The sequence below is a fragment of the Microtus oregoni genome, unplaced genomic scaffold, assembly GCF_018167655.1.
Source record: "Microtus oregoni isolate MIOR12 unplaced genomic scaffold, Mior012 000040F_ref0000088, whole genome shotgun sequence".
NCBI lineage: Eukaryota > Metazoa > Chordata > Mammalia > Rodentia > Cricetidae > Microtus > Microtus oregoni.
Genome location: NW_024543207.1, coordinates 23,078,139 through 23,099,225, shown reverse-complemented (window position 1 = coordinate 23,099,225; position 21,087 = coordinate 23,078,139). Strand labels below are relative to the sequence as shown.

The 21,087-nt window shown below is 39.6% G+C and overlaps 1 protein-coding gene across 7 annotated transcripts in view; it reads left to right on the top strand.

The window, feature by feature from the left end:
* Ezh2 (enhancer of zeste 2 polycomb repressive complex 2 subunit) overlaps positions 1-21,087 on the top strand; it is a 62,606-nt gene that overhangs the window by 23,770 nt on the left and 17,749 nt on the right. For 4 of the 7 annotated variants that reach the window (XM_041632120.1, XM_041632123.1, XM_041632118.1 and 1 more), the window contains 4 exons: positions 466-594; positions 15,989-16,105; positions 19,156-19,276; positions 20,226-20,366. In XM_041632120.1, the coding sequence (XP_041488054.1) occupies positions 466-594; positions 15,989-16,105; positions 19,156-19,276; positions 20,226-20,366 (508 nt within the window). The remainder of the gene's footprint in view (positions 1-465; positions 595-15,988; positions 16,106-19,155; positions 19,277-20,225; positions 20,367-21,087) is intronic. The other 3 variants (XM_041632124.1, XM_041632122.1, XM_041632121.1) reach the window with 1 other exon arrangement.

Here is a 21,087-nt window from a genome sequence, read left to right as displayed (position 1 = left end):
TCATAAAGACGTTAAAGATCATCGTGGGATATAAATGAATTTGAGGTCAGCATGGGATACATGAGATTTCTCCAAAAAAAAAAATCATGCTCATTAATGGTAACAGAAATACATTAGTCTAAGGATTATTTAGCCTGATTGGAAATTAGTCTTTCCAGTGTGCCTTTGCACTGCTTGTGTAGACTCAGCCCAAACAGACTTTTGTTTGTGTTTCTAAAGTCATTGTGATTTCTGAAATACAAAGTTAAAGAGGATGGGAGTAGTTTCCTGTTCCTGTCTCATCTACAGTGAAGTAGCAGGGCGATGTTTTTGTATGTATTAGAGTGTGGGAACTGTAGTGACTGTATACAGTATGTGTTCATTTGAGGACATGGTCATGGTACTTCTGAGGATTCACTAGAGTTTAACATGCTTTAGAGATGCTTTATATTGTAACAGTGAACCATTTTTGTTTGTTTTTAAAAGACTATGTTTAGTTCCAATCGTCAGAAAATTTTGGAAAGAACAGAAACCTTAAACCAAGAATGGAAGCAGCGAAGGATACAACCTGTGCACATCATGACTTCTGTGAGCTCATTGCGCGGGACCAGGGAGGTTGGTGAACACAACGTGTTGTGATAATTGTCCACACACATTTTTTTTTTCTTATTGGAATGTTTATTGCTTATTGGGAAGAAGTCCCTGGCTTCAGAATGTTTCTCTAATTGCTGGTGGTTTCAGTGTGTACACATGGCAGCCTTCAATCCCACTACTCGCAATTCCTGGTCAGAGTGTCCAAGCATATTAAAAATAACTTTGAAATCAAATCTCTAAAAGGCTCATCAGTTCAGTATTTAGAGCAAAGCCTTCTAACTTGCAATTGCTTTCCTCCTTGTCTCCTTAATATAAATTAGCCATGTGGTAAGCAAACTTTTTTTTCATATTTATGAGCTTAGAAAGCTTATTATGTATTTTGTTTAAAGGCTAAGGCTTCTATGAGAATTTAAAAAATTCAGTGTTGAGATTGGTATTTTCTTTTCTGAGTGAGGTAGATCTTAATCACCATCAGGTTATAATCTCAACAGTCCTATGGTAGGGTCTGTAATTAAATATTTCCCCAAAGCATGCTGCCAGCAGATGAGGGGAATGGCAAAGGTCTAAACAGAAGAGAGGTCATTATTAGCATTCAGGTTGACCATTTCTTTGTAGGTGCCTGTTTTATGTAGAAAGACTTGGTATAGGGTGTTAAATGGAAACCAAAGGAAAAAGAAGTAATTTGGAATTAAGATTATACCATTGTAGTAGGTTATTTATGAGTGTATAAACGGGAACATCTGTTTGTTTTAAAGGAATTATTCAATGAGAATTTTAAAATATACCATATTACAATAAACAAGGCGTAATTTGCTGTCGTATGAAGCTTGTGGAGGTGGTGTGACACACTGGCTTCAAGGCTTAAGTAGCTACATACGTGACCCTTATGGTGACTTTGATGTTAATGGTGTGGTTTTGGTGAGAATACATGATTTGGAAAGGCTCCTAGTTATTTATAATTTGTTAGGTGGCAACTCTTTAAAGTCTGATTTATAATTTTATAAATACATGTTTTATACTGATACCTTCCCCAATATCTCATGCAAATCAAAGAGTAGACATTGGAGGTGATAGCTTTCGTTATCATGAAGGATAAAGGGTGCTTCTCTATGACTGAACATTCTAAGACAGGCCTTTCAGGTGATTCTTTTGCAAGGTTTGTTTATTTGTTTAAGATTTATTTTTGAATGGGGTATAATAGCCTACATCTGAGGCAGGCAGATAACCTGTGAATTCAAGTTTAGTTAGGGCTACATACATAATAAAGCCCCCATCTAAAAAAATTATTTTTATGTGTATGAGTGTTTGTATGTGTATAAATGGACTGTATGTGCCTTGTATCTGTAGAGATCAGAAGGAACCCATTCCCCTGGAACTGGAATTAAGGCTGGTTATAAGCTACCTTGTAAATGCTAGAAACTGAACTCAGGTCTTCTGCAAGAGCAGCAAGTGCTTTCAATTACTGAGCCATCTCTGTCCCCTTCATTTGAAAGTTTTGTTTGGTGACCTTTTTAAAATTTATAGTATTTCATTCAGGAGTAAATTCATGAATTATTTAATATCTCTCTCTCTCTCTCTCTCTCTCTCTCTCTCATACACACACACACACACACACACACACACACACACACACACTACTGTGTCCAGTTAATGGTGCTTGTACTTTTCTTTGTTTCCAACATATTTCTATTGATTATTTGGGGACTTTACATCATACAGCTGGTCAGCTTGTTCCAGGGCTGAGTCTGCATCTGCTTATGCTCCGGACTGCTGCACAGGACATAACCACCATTGATCTTAGCCCTGGTACCTGTACCGCTCTGCTCCTCCATCACTCCCATCACTCCTCCCACTCTTTTGGGGAGGCCAAAAGAGGGCATCAGATCCTCTGGAACTGAAGTTACAGGCTGTTGTGAGCAACCTGACATGGATCCTAAGAACTGAGCTCAGGTCCTCTGCGAGAATCATAAGGTTTTCAATGGTTAAGCCATCTCTTTAATGCCTTTGTTCATTAATATATATTAAAAATATATTATTATATATTATTTATACATCACATATTTATATATTTTATCATTTATATATTTACATATATTTATATATTTATTTATATTATATTATATATAAATATATTTCTTTTTACTATTTTATTATTTATATTTTATTTTTAAATAAAAATATTTTTATTATTTATATTTATATATTTATTTATAATATGTTATTTATATATTATATATTATTTATATATATTTCTGACCTGAAGGCAGTCACAATATGTTTTGCATTAATTTTCTTTGGTCTTCAGATAATCTTTTAAAGGATTATTCAGCATCAAGATGCCATTAAGCAATACCAAGAATACATACCTATTGCTATTAAGTGACTGTTCACCAAAATACAGTTTCCAAGTGACTAACTTTATCTTAACAACTAGAAAAACTTTTGAGTCTTCACTTTTTTTTAGTTGTTTTCCACCTAGGTTTAGCAAAGAAATTGGCATTGCTCTTGATGTTCTTAGTATATTTCTCATATTTGTCATTTTTCCCCACTAAAAACTATGAAGTATTTTTTCTTCAGTGATTTGTTGTTTGTTTTTTGAGCTAGAATCTCACTATGTAGGTTTAGCTGGCCTGGAGCTCACTGCCTGCTGGGATTAGAGGTGCATGCCACTGCACCTGCCCTTCATTATTTTGAGTGTAGATTGTTGTTTGTACTGTGAATGCCTTGCTTAGATAATGTCTGTCTGCTTGGTAAATGACGTGATAAGTAATTTAATAAAATAACTCACCATGTATATCTATCTCTAGGAGAATGTGTTTGTAAGTGTCTGTGTCTTATTAATGAGAAAAGTGAGAATTTTGGTCTGCATGTAAATGTGGGGTTGTTAGCAATAGAAATAGCATTAGGTAGATATAGTAGTTTATATTCATGAAGAACTTTAAAACTTTTGGACTTTTAAATATATTATGCAGGTTTGCTCTTTCTGGTAATATCTGAGGCAATTAAAATTATTGACTTATGATACAAGTAATATTTTTAAAAAGTTCTGTTAAAATAATAGAACATGTAAGTGCAATTTAAACTGATCATTTTTTGTTGAAGAAAAACTGGGTCTGATTTAACTTGATTTCATGGCTTAGTGCCTTTACTCAGGTGATTGTAAAGAGGACGTTTAATTACAATTTGCAAAGAAAAAACAATCGTATTGTAGGCAAGGTGTTAGTACCGTTAAGAACACTAGCTGCTCTTCCAGAGGATCTGGGTTCAATTCCTAGCTCCTGCATGGCAGCTCACAATTGTCTGTAACTCCACTTCCAGGGGATCTGGCATCCTCACACAGACATACATGCAGTAAAAGAAGGAGCAGGGTTCAGCTGCAGAACCACTGTTATGTGACTCACAGTTGCCTGTAACTCTGGGACTCTAGGGGTTCCATAGCTTTCTTTGAGCCTCTTTAAGAACCCCTACTCAGGTGTACATACCCACAGGAACATAATTAAAAACAGCACTACCAGCCGGGCGATGGTGGTGCACGCCTTTAATCCCAGCACTCGGGAGGCAGAGGTAGGCGGATCTCTGTGAGTTCGAGACCAGCCTGGTCTAGAGAGCTAGTTCCAGGACAGGCTCCAAAGCCACAGAGAAACCCTGTCTCGAAAAAACAAAAAACAAAAAACAACAAAAAAAAAAAAACAGCACTACCATTTTGCAACACCCCAGTCCTCAGATACATTCTTTTTTTTTTTTCTCAGATACATTCTTAAGCTTCAGTACAGTAGCATTTTTCTTGCAAGTTTTGAGATTATAAGAATTTAAGGTTTTGAAGCTGGTGTGGTGGTACATGGCCTTAATCCCAGTAGAGGCAGGCTGCCCTGGGTCTACAGCTCAGCCAAGTGACTGTTGCAGTCCCTGCCTGCGCTGCCATCTCTCCGGCTCCTCTGTTTGTTTTGTATTTGACTACTTTGGTATCTGGCCTAAGTTAATTGAGATTTTCATACAATTTGGATTAGAAATAGTAGTTTTTTATTCTTCACATCTTTCATATTTTTCCATTTTGATATCATCTCTAGTAAATTTAGTTATATTTTAAATTTTTGATTTTTTTTTTATTCCTCAAGGACTTAGAAATTATTCAGGCTTATAAATTACGTATCTTTTAGTTTTCTGTTTTTAGTTTTGTATTCTAATAACCATTTAACCCATTAAGAATTTTCATGGCAAAAACAGTGAGTGAATTTGGGGTGTACCTTTTTGTTGAGCTGTCTGGTTGCTTTAATTCTATTTTGACTAGTCAGTCAACAGTAGAAAGCGCTTAATTATCTGTTGGCAAAATCAGCAGAAGCTGCCAACTCTGCAGGGTCTCCTGTACCACAACCTAAGTGTAGCTCACTCCAGAGTTGTGATAGCCTTGCCTGTTCATGTTTAGTGGGACTGCTCTGCTTTGTTAGTTTTTGGAACAGGTTTGCTGTCACAGCTTATAGGTGGCCCAAACTCACATAATGCTCTGTTTAGGTTTTAGTTTCTTTCCTTTCGGTGGTATAATGGTTTAGTTTTATGTCCACAGCGCCATTATTGAAGTCGATACTTGAGACTACATGTGCACAATAGTTTGGTGTCCATTATCTGTCTCCTGCCCCTCACGCCTGCTTTCCTCTTCTTTTGGTGTTTTATTTTTCCCCTGTGATTTTTTTTTTTTTTTTGGTTTTTCAAGACAGGGTTTCTCTGGAACTCCGTTTGTAGACCAGGCTGGCCTCAAACTCACAGAGATCCGCCTGCCTCTGCCTCCCGAGTGCTGGGATTAAAGGCGTGCGCCACCACTGCCCGACTTTCCCCTGTGATTTTGATTTTTGTTTTGGAAAGGGTTCCATAGCCCAGGCTGACCTTGAACTCTTGAACCCCTTATTCCATCTTTATCAAGTGCTGGGGCTTAGACATACACCAAAACACCTAGAGTTTTGAGCATTTTGTAGTTTATGTCTTAGGGCTATGCTCTGTTTGTGATCTTGAGTTTTAACAAAACTGGTTTTTAGCAGAACAGCATATAATGAAGGATATGTTTAACCTCATGGCCTTAGCCAACAGACTGTCTTGGATTTTACCATAGGATTAGGTTGTTTATGAACCCTTCATTTAGGATTAAACTTCTGAAGAAGGGGATACAAGGAAGGGCGTTAAGGAACAGAACTTATATAGTGAATCTGTCTGTCTGCCTTTTATATAAAGGGATGATTTATTAGAATGGCTTACAGCTGTGGTCCAACTAGTTCAGCCAATGGAAGATCCAAGAACCCAGTATTAGTCAGTCCATGAGGTTGAATGTTTCAGCTGGTTTACACCAGAATCCCAAAGAAGTAAAACTCTAACATCAGTGAAGGAATTGCCTTGCCAATGAGAGCGAGAGCAGGCAGAGATTGTGAACTTCCTTCTTCCATGTCCTTATTGTAGGCTGCCAGCAAAAGGTGTGGCCCAGATTAAAGGTGAATCTTCCTACTTCAAAGGTCCGGATTAGAAGTGGATTTCCCCACTTCAGATGATTTAATTGAGGAAAAAAAATTCCTCATTGGTGTGCCCAGCTATTTGGATTTTAGTTAATTTCATGCGTAGTCAAGTTGACACCAGTAATAGATATTACAAGGCCACCCCTTGTCAGCTGGACATACAATCATATCTCCTTATGTCATGCTTAATTTCCAAATGAAAACAATAGCTCATAATTAAATCTAGCACAATATAACTATCCCTCATAGAAACACATTATAAATTTAGAATAGGTGGCTATGTCCTTTGAGGGACAGTCTTTAGTATCTCAAATTTAAATTTGATGACCATTGATATTCTCTTAATTGATATTGTAGTACATGATAAAGAAATTGAGGAAAGAAAATACAAATATCTTTACAAACACATTCTAAACAAAGTACATCAGAACTACTTGTGTACCTTATAATCCATGTCTCTGCAGCTGGTTGTGTGATCTTAGCTGGTTTTTATAATTACCTTCCTCTATTATCCATTCTGTATTTTCCCCACTCTCAGCAATAACCTTAGCTGGTCTTGGGTCTTTTCCTGTAGGAGTTACCCATCTTCATTCCTGAAGGAGCCTTTGTCATCCTGCCTGGAACAGCTTGTTGTAGTTTCCCATTGACTTCAATCACAGGTCACGGTCGCACCAAGAGATGCCCTAACGGGTCTCCTGCACTACAGACAGTCTTTCCTCAGTGTGGAGAAGCAATCCAATTACCTCTTGGTAATCTGGATCAACCACCTCCCCTAACAATGCTATTCCTTTCTTAGCCTGTTGGCTTTCAGGGCATCAAAAGCCTAAAGAGGCCAGGGAGATGTCTGAGCTTCCAGATCAATGGAATGTTTGTTGTGTCTACTGGCAGAACTCCCACTCTGCAACCAAAATTTCTAGGCCAGCAGAATTTAAGGTCACGGGAACAGGAAGCAAAAATTTCTGGTGAATCACTAGGGACAATAGTGAGTGGAACTATTTCCTTTTCCACCCCTTGATTCCTGGAACCATGAATTCTAACTCTGGGAAAAGCTGTACCAATATTGGATGATTAAAAACATATAGCATCTTCTGGAGAATTCTGCCCCAGCCCCTCAGACTGCTGCCACCTAATTGGTGCTCTATTGGTCTTCAAAAGGCTATTCTATCTTTCTATTAGGCCAGTGTGGCGGACCTCTCGACCGGCGAGAAAGAATGACCACCACATCAGGATTCCACTCAGATCACGCTTTTACTGGAGTGCCCTTGATTGATGGGGAGCAGGGAATGAGGGGGGCAGGAGAACAAGGGGCAAGAGGGGAAAGGCAGGGAGAGCATGAAGTGAAGGGGCAGGGAGCAAAGGGGCAGGGAGCTAAGGGGAGAGGCAGCAGGAAGCGAAGGGGCCGGGGTGCCCTAAGGCAGCCGCTTAAATAGGGAATTGGCACACGGGTAGCCCTGTGATTGGCTGCCAACAACAGCTGACACCAGACCGCATCGGGATAGGCTCAAGGATCCTCATCCACTGCGCATGCGGGAAGCGGGTACGCGCAGCTCTCAAAGCCTTAGCCAAATATGGAGTTGTTTATAACCAACAAGACAGGATGTCGGCGCCATCTTGTAATGGCGATCCTGTCCGGCTCACTACAGGCCAGCTGCTTCAGGATGGTGGGGAACATGGTAAGATCGGTGGATTTCAGGATCTTGGGCAACTGCCACTCTTCTTTGGCTATAAAGTGAGTTCCTTGGTCAGAAACAATACTGTGTGGAATACTAAGACAGTAGATAAGGCATTCTGAAAGTTCATAGGTGGTAGTTTTGGTAGAATCATTAGGTAAAGGAAAGTATGTACTCCAGTAAGAACAAAGCATTGTCCTTTCCATGGAGGAAGTAGTCCAGTGTGGTCAACCTGCCAACAGGTTACTAGCTGGTCATCCTGGGGAATGGTGCCACCTCTGGGGCTCAGTGTTGGTGTCCACTGTTGTCAGATCTGGCATTCAACAGCAGCTGTAGTCAGTTTGGGCTTTGTGAGTAGCAGTCCATGTTGTCAAGCCAATGTATAATTCCCATCTCTGTCACACCATGGCTACTTTGTTTATATGTCCATTGGGTAATGACAGGAATGGCTGGGGAAAGAGACTGGCTGTCCATAAGACAAATCATCTACTTGATTATTGAACTCCTCCAGCTGAAGTCACCTTTTGATGACCATTTACAAAGGACACCAAGTATGTTCACATCCTTCACCCATTTGGAGAGATTGTCCACAGATGTCTTTCTTACTAATCTAGTTGTGCTCTTCCTAAGTTCTTGACCATTTAGCCACTTTGTTGGATAAAGCCCATGAATCAGTGAGCAGTGGTACATCTGGCCATTTTTCCTTCCAAACAAAGCATATGGCCATGTGTATTACCTGAAGTCCTGCCCACTGTGAAGATTTCCCTTTGACAGTATCTTTCAGGGTTGTCCCAGATTTTAATGCTGCAGCTGTCCGTTTCTGGTCTGCTGGATCATATGGTCCAGGTTGGTAGATCAGCCCTCACAGCAGCCTAGATCTGTTGAAGAGCTTCTCCCGTTCCAGGCCCACTCAAAGCTTGATATGTGTGTCCAGAGTAACACACCCAAGTGTAGAATGTGCTGTGTCCAGAATCCAAATAGGTCCACTAAACATTATGCTTCTTTCTTGGTGGTAGGAGGGGCCAGGTGCAATAACTTATCTTTCACCTTAGAAGGAATATCTGCATGCCCCACACTACTGGACTCCTAAGAATTTCACTGATGTCATCAGTATAGTGAATCAGTGTGATATTTTGCAGAAGAGATAATCACAATCTCTTTGAACTAAGTTATGACACAGGATCAGAGAGTTAATAGATCCTTGAGATAAAACTGTAAAGGCACTATTTCAGGGGGTGGGAGTGGGAGTACATTTTCTACTGAGGGTGGAGAAACTACTTCCTTGGGTGAGATAAATAAACTTTTTAGAATCTGAGAGTTCAGAGTTTTCAGTTTCAATAAGGTCCTTCCACACATCTACATCCCAAGTTAAATTTTATTCTTTACCAATTAGTGCCCTTAATTTTAACACTCTCTGAGGCTGGGGTTTGAATTTTCTTTGTAATTCATTCAGTCTTATAATAATATAATAAAGGCTTTAGTTTGATTTTCTGCAATTTGAGCAGTGGCTGTTGGTGAGAAGATTCTCTTCCAGGGCATACATAGAAACCTTGACTTGTGGTTCTCAACCTTCCTAATAATGATCCTTTAATACAATTCCTCATGTTATGGTGGCTCTACCCTTAAAATTATCTTGTTGCTACTTTATAACTGTAATTTTGCTACTCTTAGAAATTGTAATGTAAGCCGGGCGGTGGTGGCACACACCTTTAATCCCAGCACTCGGGAGGCAGAGGCAGGTGGATCTCTGTGTGTTTGAGGCCAGCCTAGGCTACTAGAGCTAGTTTCAAGACAGGAACCAAAAGCTACAGAGAAACCCTGTCTTGAAAAACCAAAAAAAAAAAAAAAAAAGAAATCGTAATGCAAGTATCTGATATGCAGGATATCTATGTGCCCCCCCCCCCCCCCCCCCCGCCAAGGGTCATGACCAATAGGTTGAGAACCACTACTTTAGGCTGTATATGCATCTAGGGCTGGTCAGTTTTATAACTGAGTTCATCGTTGTCCTTAACTTTATTCTGAGATGTTAGAAGTTGGGTTAACATTATCATGATTCTTTTCCTTTGTCAATTTTTTTTTTTCTTTTGTTTGTTTGGTTTTTCTGAGACAAGGTTTATCTTTGTTTCAGGCCTAGCTGTCCTGGAACTAGCTCTTGTAGACCAGTCTGACCTCTAATTCGCCTGTCTCTGCCTCCCGAGTGCTGGAATTAAAGGCATGTGCTACCCCGCCCCCCAGCTTCCAGAGCCCATACTCTTTTTTTTTTTTTTAATATTTATTATGTATACAATATTCTTTCTGTGTGTATGCCTACAGGCCAGAAGAGGGCACCAGATCTCATTACAGATGGTTGTAAGCCACCATGTGGTTGCTGGGAATTGAACTCAGGACCTTTGGAAGAACAGGCAATGCTCTTAGCCATCTCTCCAGCCCCTTCCTTTGAAACTTTATGCAGAGATGCTGGGGCAACCAACTAGCACCATCACTTTCCTTATGTTTCCACAAATTGTCAAAAGTTTTATATTCAGAGTTATTGAGTCCATTGCCTTTCACATTTTGTGAATCAGGAAAATCAAATGCATTTGTCCCAAGTTTGTAAAGTAGTTCACACCTTGGGCTTTCAGTACTCTCTGAGCATAGGGGAGAGGCTTCAGTAACTAGAGAGGTTTCAGTAATAGGTGTTGGCAAAGTGGAAAGCCTATTCCAGATACTTAAAAGATTTATCCTCATTCTTCTGTTGCTCTAAAACCTCTTCTGGTATTAAAATCTGTGTTCAGGTTTGTTTTTTTTTTTAGTGTAACAGAACTGATTGAATTAGTGAATGAATCTGTCCGTCCATCTATCACCTATCTATCTATCTATCTATCTATCTATCTATCTATCTATCTATCTATCTATCTATAATGGCTTAAAGGCTGGTCCAGCTAGTCCAGCAATGGCTGTCTACCAATGGAAGGTTCAAAATCTAGTAGTTGTTTAGTCCATGAGACTAGATGCTTCAGCTGGTCTTCAGTGTACACTTAATCCAGTGTTCTAATGCCAATGAAGGACCTGAAGGCAAACAAAGAGAGAGCAGGTTTTCTTCTGTGACTTTTACCAGCAGACGTGTGGCCCAGATTAAAGGTGGATCTTCCCATTCAAAAGATCTGGATTGAAGATGTATCTTCTTACCTCAAAGATCAGGATTAGAAGTGGGTCTTCCCACTTGAAATGATTTAATAAATAAAAAATCCCTCACAGGTGTACCCAGCCATTTGGGTTTTAGTTAATTGGGTTTTAATTAATTAGGGTTTTAGTTAATAATTTAGTTAATTTGGGTTTTAGTTAATTCAAGGTGAAAATCAAGAATTGCTGTCATAATAATCCACCTGAAAGGCTGCATATAATTTTATTACTCTGGAAACAGATGCAGAGGGATACATGTGCTGGTGTATAGCTTTAACCCAGCCAGAGGCAGGAAGATCTCTGAGTTCAAAGATAGCCTTGTCTATAAAGCAAGTTCTAGGCCAATTAGGGACACCATGACATCTTATCACAAACAAACAATAACAACAAACACGGCACAAAAACTTGGGTTTGCTCCCTTTCTTTCCTTAAGTCTTGAAGAAAAATTAAGGTAGTTTCAGAAATAATTTTCAGCTTCTCTTTAGGGTTGATGGAAGCTGAGGTGTTCTCTTTTCTTGGCTGATGGCCTTCCTAGAGTTGATGGTAGCTTACATTTTCTTTTGGGATGAACGCTTTCCTGTTCCTTCTTCATTGTTCTCCTGGAGAAATAGAAGTATGTGTGAAACTATTGACAGTTCATTGTGTCTCAGCATGAACTAATTAAATGAGCCATCGAGTATCCAAGATGTATGATTACACACTTGGTAGCTGTTGGTATAACTCCCATGTACTTTTTTGAGACTGGTCTTAACTGACCACAGGCTAAAGATCACACAGAGGCGCGATGGGTGTAGCTGTTGTTGTCCTTTGGGGTGTCCTACCAAAAATGGGGACTATTTACTCATGGGGTAGTGGTGAATTTTAATGTCAGCTTCAGTAAAGTCTCTGCCTGGCACATAGTAGGATGTGTTAATTTTTTTCCCTTTTCAGCAGGCCATTCACCTGCACTCCCTCTACGATTTTCCATAACACAATTTTTACTCGGAACCACGCTTCTGCCAAGAGTCTCAGTTTGGTTTGTGTACTCCTACAACTACTATTTTTGGCTTGACTTCCCTCTCCAGCCACACAGTTGCCTATTGTACCAGCTGGTTGATGTGAGTCTCCAAGCTCAGAAGAGCCTTGTTACTTAGCAGTGAGCTGTGTTTCTCTGAAAATGTGGCACCATTATAACTAGTTTTCTGTCTTCACCATTGCTGGCGAATCGTCTGTAATGTCCTGTGTGATCTTGAAATTGGAATTAGAATTAGAAACTCAAATTGCTAAAGTAGACCTCCTAGAGACACAACTGAACCGGTAAAAACGTTACAGAGACTTGCAACAGTTTTTGGCCTGCTAAATTATGAGTAAAGTATTGAATGTGAAAGATTCAAAGAAGGTAAAGTTGCTAAGTAGCTGGCAGTGTTGTGTAATTTTCCTGTAAATCCACACATAACATTTCCTTACTTGTCTTATTTGCAAATTCCGTGGCATTTCCGGATCATTTCATTAGGGAGATGGGTATGCTTACATCATGGTTAGCTGCTAAGGGTAGGGTAGGATCCTGAGGTGCTGCAGAGCTCAGGTCAGTTTTCCATGTAGGTGTTCTCAGGGCTCTGAACCGAACTTTCTGTTGGGGACAATCAGCAAACGCAGTCTGTGATTCCATAAATCTGTTTGAGATACTGTGCTGAGCATTATTTTGAGGCAGAGAGGGAGAATCGTACTTTTTCCTTCAGTTACTTTTCCCCTTACAGAGCTTATGTTTCATCCCTTGGGGGCTTGTGGATGCAGAACTGAAGTGATGGGTGCCTGCCATGTGGCAGAGATGCGGCACAGGGGGTGTGGTCATTTATGCTGTAGCCCATGCCGTCCTGTTTTCTCTGCTTCTGTCAGTTCTGCTTATGGTCTACCTAGCTTTCATTTATTTAGTATATCCAGAGTTTTCTGCAGAGCTGTTATCCCCCATCTAGAGGTTGAAAAGAATATTTAACTGTCTACGTGTGAGCTTGGACTCACAAGCTAAAACAGGTAAGTCAGAGCTGGAGAGCTAACCTTTCTCTTTAAAATTAAAGCCTCAGAATTAGTTTTTCACCACCAAATATAAAACAAACATCAAAAACTTTTTTTTTTTTTTGGTTTTTCGAGACAGGGTTTCTCTGTGGTTTTGGAGCCTGTCCCAGAACTAGCTCTTGTAGACCAGGCTGGCCTCAAACTCCTTGAGATCCGCCTACCTCTGCCTCCCGAGTGCTGGGATTAAAGGCGTGCGCCACCACCGCCCGGCTCATCAATAACTTTTTAAAGAAGTAAATAAAATTAAGAATAAAATTATAACCACTTCCATACCTAAATTTCCTTGACTAGGGTGAAAGAAAGGAATTGTGCTAGAGGAGTCAGGTGAGGGACTGAAGAGACGCTGTGTGACCTTGGCTGTCTGCTCCCTGTAGCAGACACTGTAGGCTGCTGTCAGGAGTTTTCCCTGTGAGCTTCTGGCAGAAAGCACTAGAGCATGATAAATTAAAGAAGTTCTTGGATGTTGCAGTTAGATTTAGCTTTTAATCCTGTCTTCTAAATTTACTTTCTGTTTAGGAAGATTTGACTTATGGCCCCTGGATTGTGATACTAAAATTTTATCGTAAAGTCATAATGAAAGCTTTTTATGATCATGTATATAAGCAGTTACTTAGCACAGTGGCTGGAACATAGTATGTGCTCAATAAATTTTACCACTAACTGTTGTTTTTGGTGAATGGAGGGACAAAGATATGTATGTGAAGCCATTTAGCAGGAAGAGAACATTGACAAGTCATTCCCACCTTATTTTCTTGACTTTGAGCTTTTCGTACTGTTATTTTTGCCTTTGCCTTTTTGGAAAGCACGTTAGTAGACATCACTGTTGTAGCTGTTTGGAACTGTACTGTCTTTCTTTCACTTCTGTCAGGAAGAGGTCATCTTTGGCAGTGAGCACTGTGATAGAACAACCCAGTAGCTGGGTAGAGCTGAGGGCTCATGGTCTGTGTGTGATCCATTTCTGATCTTGCTGACTTGGAAACACACTATATAAAACTTAGACATTGACTCTGTATATGTGTGTGTACATATATGACTGATATGGGACCCTTTTATTCTGTTCTATTTTTTTAAAATATTTTTTATGGTTTATTTAACTTTATTTTATGTGCATTGGTGTGAAGGTGTCAGATCCCCTGCAACTGGATCTTCAGACAGTTGTGAGCTGCCATGTGGGTGCTGGGAATTCAACCCGGGTCCTCTGGAAGAGCAGTCAATGCTCTTAACCACTGAGCCATTTCTCTAGCCCTTCTGTTCTATTTTTATTACATACATATATAGGGTATTTTATGGCTTTGGGGACTTGACATTTGAGAACAGAATTAATTCTAAGAAAAGATGGAGTCCTCACCAGGATAGAAAGTAATATGGTTATTAGAACAGACTTGTACCATGTGTTAGAATCAAAATTGCAAAAATTTTAACAGTTTTAAAGGAACATACTTGTTAAAGTCACTGTGTTAAGAAAGCATTCCATCACAGTGTAATTGGCAGGTTTTTCTCTGATACAACAGAAATAGTGTGCTATGAAATCAGAGAGCCTCAGTGCTGAAACAGGATTCCTGTGAGATTACAGTTGTGTAGTCTGGCCTCGGGCAAACAGTCTCAGGAAGGAGAGACCGTGGCTACAGTTTCCTCACTGAAGCCACTCCGCACCTATAATTGTCCCTGACGGACCCTCAGTTTCTTCCTCTCAAGAGAAGCTGTCCCCCTCTGTGTGCAATAATAAACAGTTCTACCTATCAAATTCTGTCTTCTTACGCCCCTCAGAAATCTAACATTAAATCATTATCATCATAGATGATATAAAATGGCATTTCAAGGGACCAGAAGGTGTAAGTATTATACAGGTGAAGTATCATGGCAGCGTGTAGTGGGTCAGAGCGGTGTTACCACAGTCAGACTTGTGTTTACGTCACAGCGCTGTGTCTGACTTGTGTTTTCTTTACCCGTACTTCTCACTGCAAAGTAGGTCTTATAATAAGTAGAGCTTTTAAGTGTTATAATAAGAACTATGGGGAGACATTTACTCTGCTCAATGTAGTGCTTTTCATAAGAGCAGTTAGAGATTATACAAAATGATTAGAATATATGTTTTGCAATTGAAACTTAAATCTGTTACTCTTTTTTTTAATCTTTTTATGGTTTATTTAACTTTATTTTATGTGTATTGGTCTGAAGGTGTCAGATCCCCTGGAACCGGATTTTCAGACAGTTGTGAGTGGCCATGTGGGTGCTGGGAATTGAACCTGGGTCCTCGGGAAGAGCAGTCAGTGCTCTTAACCACTGAGCCATCTCTCCAGCCCAAATCTGTTACTCTTAATGTGTTATTTGATAATATAAAGGATGGCATTTTACAGAAAGGAAGATAAAAGATGAGAAAGGTTAGACACACGTGGTGATGTCTGCCTATGATCCTAGCATTCTCGGCTGAGGAAGGAGTACTATGAATTTGAGGACAGCCTGATCTGTATAATGTGACAATCTCAAAACCCAAACAAACAGAAAAAAGATATAGTATGCAAATCAAAAGGAAAGGTTAATGTGCCTGGTCTAGTATTCCAAGAGGCAGAGGCAGGTCCATCTTTGTGAGTTCAAGGCTAGCCTGGTCTGCACATTGAGTTCAATAACGAGACCCCGTCTCTAAAAACAAAGTTCAATGTAACATTCTTAGTCTTATGATTTAAGTACACAGTTGGTATATATATTACACTCTATTCTATATGGTTGGGTGGTCAGAATTTAATATAAGCTCAAGTTTTTAGAGAAAGTTTGCAGCAGCAGATTAGATTTCTGAGGCTAATATGAAAATTGTTCTTGATCCTCACTGTTAATGGTAAGTATGAGAAAGGCTGGAGGGATTTAAAACTTGCAAATTCTAAAATGTTTTCACCTTGAGATTTTATGAGCCTTTCCATCTTAGGTAAAAATCTTGTTCCAAGCTACTTAAGAATTCAGCATCTGTTCACAGTATGATGACTGTAGCTTAAGGTTGATCTTTTTATTTTTAAGAGGAAATTTTATTGTGTTCTTTTTCAGTGTTCAGTGACCAGTGACTTGGATTTTCCAGCACAAGTCATCCCATTAAAGACCCTGAATGCGGTCGCATCGGTGCCCATAATGTATTCTTGGTCACCCTTACAGCAGAACTTTATGGTATGTAAGTAATACAGCTTCTGTCTGTTTGATAATGTACTTAAATAGGAAACATGTTAATTTTTGTCATGGTGATAAAGATAAAATAATTTTTAAAAGCTACCAAAATGATATCAGTTGGAGTGATTTTTAAAAAATAATAGTTGAAAACGGTTTAATCTCCTTTTCCTACATTCTCCACAACAAAAGTAGAAGTAAACACGTTAAAAGATGGAGTTTATAGTTCTTATTCTTTAAAAGTGCAGTGTCCTGTGACCTCATCCTGACTTTCCATTTTGTTAACTGAGAGCTTGTCATCAAACAGTTTAAGGAAAAGTTAAGAGATAGTGGCATCCCTTTATGTTAGTTTGAGGCCAGCCTGGTCTGCATAACAAAGAACACCAGTCCAAACTTTAGTAATAAAATGCTAATTTAGTTCTTAATGGAAATAGAATGAAGGAAGGTTGAACAAAAGAAATTGAAGAGTGTATTCTTGGCTTGTATTGTTAAATAAAAAATCCACACATTGGGGCTAGGGAGATGGCTCTATGCATGCATGAGCAAGTCAGGCATGTTGGTATAGGCTTGATTTGTAATACTAACACTGGGTAGGTGGAGACAGGCTCCTTGGCTGGGCAGCCAGGCAAGCCTAATCAGTAATCTGTAATCTAAAGTCCAGAATAACTCAGAGTGAATGCTCTTGAACAACAGGCAAAGTTGGCTATTGGCCGCAACACACACATAGTCATCATGTACTCATGAATGCTGCGCGTATGCATGCAGACATGCACGCACACACCACACAAAATAAAAGCACCTTAACTTTACTCACTTGATGTATGGAATGAAATGTTGAGAGAATATCTTGATGAAGTTAGAGACTCTCTGTACAGAATTGCTTCCTGGAAGGTTTTTGTCTTGCTGTTGTTTGAATAGCAGACATTTGTAGTTAGTGACTTTCCTTCCACTCTGACAGTGTTAAAGTTACTCTTGTGAAGTTGAATAGATGTTTGCATTTAAGGCTTTACTAAAAAATACTGCATTTGAGAATCATTTTGGTACCTTAAATGAGGCTTCATATTTTCAGATTGGGATTGTGAAAGAATCTAATGTTTAAAATTGCCAGAGGGCAGTTTAGATCATTTTTGGGCTTTCGTCAATGACCAAAGCAAATTAGATGGCTGTTATGGCTAACATATACATCAGGGCTTGTACAGGCCTGCTGTAACTTGGTTTCTTTATACATGCTTCAGAACCATCCAGTTGTGTATAGTTGCTGTCATTTTTGAAACTTTTCTTCCTTCTATATTGTTGGTTTTTGTCCTCTGTGTTCTCAACTATTCTAGTCTCCTCCACACTGTTCCTTGCCCTTCCCAGCTGTCAGTTAGAATTTGATGTAACTTACCCATCCTGTTTATTAGCACTATCAACTTTGATGTATGTCTTGTTCATCAAAGTATTGAAAATATTTTCTGTCGCTGTAGAATATTCTGATTTTAGAAGCACAAACCATTTTGGCATAAACTTTATAACAGGATCATTGATACTCTGTTTCATATCTGTATTAGTTATTTTCTTGTTGCTATGATAAATCACCAATTCCCAAGCAACTTATAGAAGCAACTTAATTGGGCTTATGTTTCCAGAAGTGGTAAGACTCCACCATGGCAGGCAGGACGTGGTGGCCAGAGCAAGAAACTGAGAGATCATATCCTCAACTGAATTACAAAGCAGAGACAAGGTGGGCAGAAAGGGAGAGAAAGAACTAGAAGTGAAGTAAGGCTATGGAATTTTAAAAGCCTGTACCCAGTGACATGCTTCTTCAAGTAAGGCTGCACCTCCTTAGCCTTCTGAGCATCACTACCAACTGGGGACCACGTTTCCAAATACGTGAATATATAGAGGATATTTCTCATTGAGACTACCACAGTATTGCTTAGAGTTTTATTGTATTGAATACCTTACTTCCTAGATCATCTAATGAAGTCAAAAACTCTTTACTTTTTTGATGATTATAGTTTATTTTAATAAGTCACATTCATCAGTTTTAGTATAATGCCTTCCATTTCAATATCTGCAATAAGAATGTCTTAAACTTGCTATTATAGTGATATTTCATTTGTATTTTAATAAATAAAGCTTGCCTGAAAATCATAAAACTGCTACACTAGTCAGACTTACAGACCACCCAAGCAGTGGTGGCACACATCCAATCTCAGTAGCCACACTAGTTTGTCATAGAAACTGGGTGGTAGTGGTACACGTTTTTAATCCCAGCACTCTAGAGAAGATTATAAAACAAGAGGAGACAGCTCTCAGACACAGTCTCATTCTGAGATTACTGGAGAGAGGGTCGCTATTTCAAACTGAGGTAGAGGTAAGAGCCAGTGGCTATTTTGCTTTTCTAACCTTCAGGTTGAACCCTGGTATGCTGTCTCATGTAACCTGCAGGTTTTCTTTCTTAGAGGTTCTCTGCCACCCACCCCACCCCTTTGATTTCTCAAGACAGGAGTTTTCTGTGTAGCTCTGGCTGTCCTGGAATTTACTCTGTAGACCAGGCTGGCCTTGAACTCACAGAGATCTGCCTGCCTCTGTCTCCCTGAGTGCTGAGTTTAAAGATGTGCGCCACCACCACCCAACTCTTAGAGGTTCTTAATGGGAGGATTACATGTGAGATTAAATACAGTTATAGTAGTTAAGAGTTTGCTCTAGAGATCTGGGTAAAGACAAGTGCTCTTGAAAACGACTGTTTTTAGTTATTCATTGACTTTTCTGTGTGGTGCTGGGAATTGAGCTTGGTTTTCAGCATGCTGAACAAGTGTCTCCCATTTAATGAGCTATATTTGCAGTACTCCTCACATTGAGGGCTTAAAATTGTGTGTGTGTGTAGGTCAGAGGACAGCTTGTTGGGAGTTCTCCTATCACATGAATCTGCGGAGTGAAATCTGGTTGTCAGGTTTGGCAGCAAGCGTCTTTACCTGCTGAGCCATCTCTCTGGCCCTTGCAATGAGTTTTAAAAATATTTCAATAATTAGAATACACTTGGTTTTAATTTTTTTTTTAAATTTTAGGTGGAGGATGAAACTGTTTTACATAATATTCCTTATATGGGAGATGAAGTGCTAGATCAGGATGGCACTTTCATTGAAGAACTAATAAAAAATTATGATGGAAAAGTTCATGGAGACAGAGGTGAGCTATATGTATATTCTCTTGGAGACTTTGCTAAGGACTTGAAATGCTTGGTTTCGCCGGGCGGTGGTGGCGCACGCCTTTAATCCCAGCACTCGGGAGGCAGAGGCAGGCGGATCTCTGTGAGTTCGAGACCAGCCTGGTCTACAAGAGCTAGTTCCAGGACAGGCTCCAAAACCACAGAAAAACCCTGTCTCGAAAAACCAAAAAAAAAAAAAAAAAAAAAAAGAAATGCTTGGTTTCTTAAGCATAGGGTTTGCAAAAAAAATTGTAATAAAATTAATTTTGTGCTTGACTATAAAGGGCTAGCCTGAACTTACAGACCTACATTTTTAGCGTTTCTTTTGTTTTTCCATTGGAAGATCTTATTTGCTACTTGGTAACCACCAGTTACTGGTTATGAACTGTAGCAGCGACATGTAGATTTTATAGGAATGGAGTGTGTGTATTTGGTAAGCTTTAATTAGTAAAATTAATTAGGTTTAAGGCTCTATTTATGGGATGTGTGCTTCAGAAAGCCTCCCTGCTCAAAATGCCTTTCGTCAGGGCTGCCATAACTCCTGAAATTGAGTGAGTCATCAGAATCCTGAGTTCAGGTTTCTGTGTACAGGAGGCTCCCTTGATACCTATGAGAAGGGAGATATGGTCATATTATAGTGGAAAATAAGGTTTGAAGTGGCCTGTCAGTGACACAGGTTGGGAGAAGGCTAAAGCCACAGGTCCTAAAAGATTAGGCGAATAATGGGCTCTGGACCGTCTAGGTTGGGGTGATTCCTGAGAGAGCAATAGATGCTGTTTTCTTGCTGGCTGTGAAATGATCTTGACTGGCTTTATCTGCCCCCACGTTATAGTGCTGTGCTGATAGCGATGACTGTCCTTCTAGATTAGGACACACAGACATAATCTTGTGTCAGTTACACTTTCCCCTCTCTTTCTTACTGACCCTTAGAATGTGGATTTATAAATGATGAAATTTTTGTGGAGCTGGTAAATGCTCTTGGCCAATACAATGATGATGACGATGATGATGATGGAGATGATCCTGATGAAAGAGAAGAAAAACAGAAAGATCTAGAGGATAGTCGAGATGGTATGTTTAATACTAGTTTTTTGTATGGGACTTCCATCATTTAAAATAAATGTGTGGAGTCAGTGGACGGTTCAGTGGGTAAAGGTGCTTACCATCAAGCTGACGAATTGAGTCTGATCCCTGGGAACCACACTGTGGAGAAGAGAACTGACTCTCCTAAGTCGCCCTCATATCTTCACATGAGTGTACACTGTGGCACCTACATAGACCAGGCTGGCCTCAAATTCACAGAGATTCGTCTGCCTCTGCTTGCCGAGTGCTGGGATTAAAGGTGTGCACCACTACTGCCGGCTTCGTTAACTGTTACATCTTAGTAGTGCAATCAAATATATTCTTGGCAGCATGTCATTCTTCATTGGAGCTAATTTCCTTTGCCAGGCAAAGGAAGATCATCCTTTTGGACTTTGTTGATCAACTATCATAATCATCTTTATAATAACATCATATATTATGTATGTTGTATTCTGACTTCATATTCACCAGCTCACTCACCTTCCACAGCTCTCATGCAGGTGTTATCAGATCCACTATATAATGGAAATGGCTTAGAGAGGCTAAAAGCTAAGGAACTTACTGAAGATTGCAATAGTGGGAAGTAGAACCCTGCGCTCCAAGGCGATGACCCAGGTCTCACTCCAGAGCTGTGCTATTGCCTGTGCACTTGTTACGGATTATTAGAAACCAGTCTGTCCTATGGCAGAGCCCATAACACTGTTCTCCC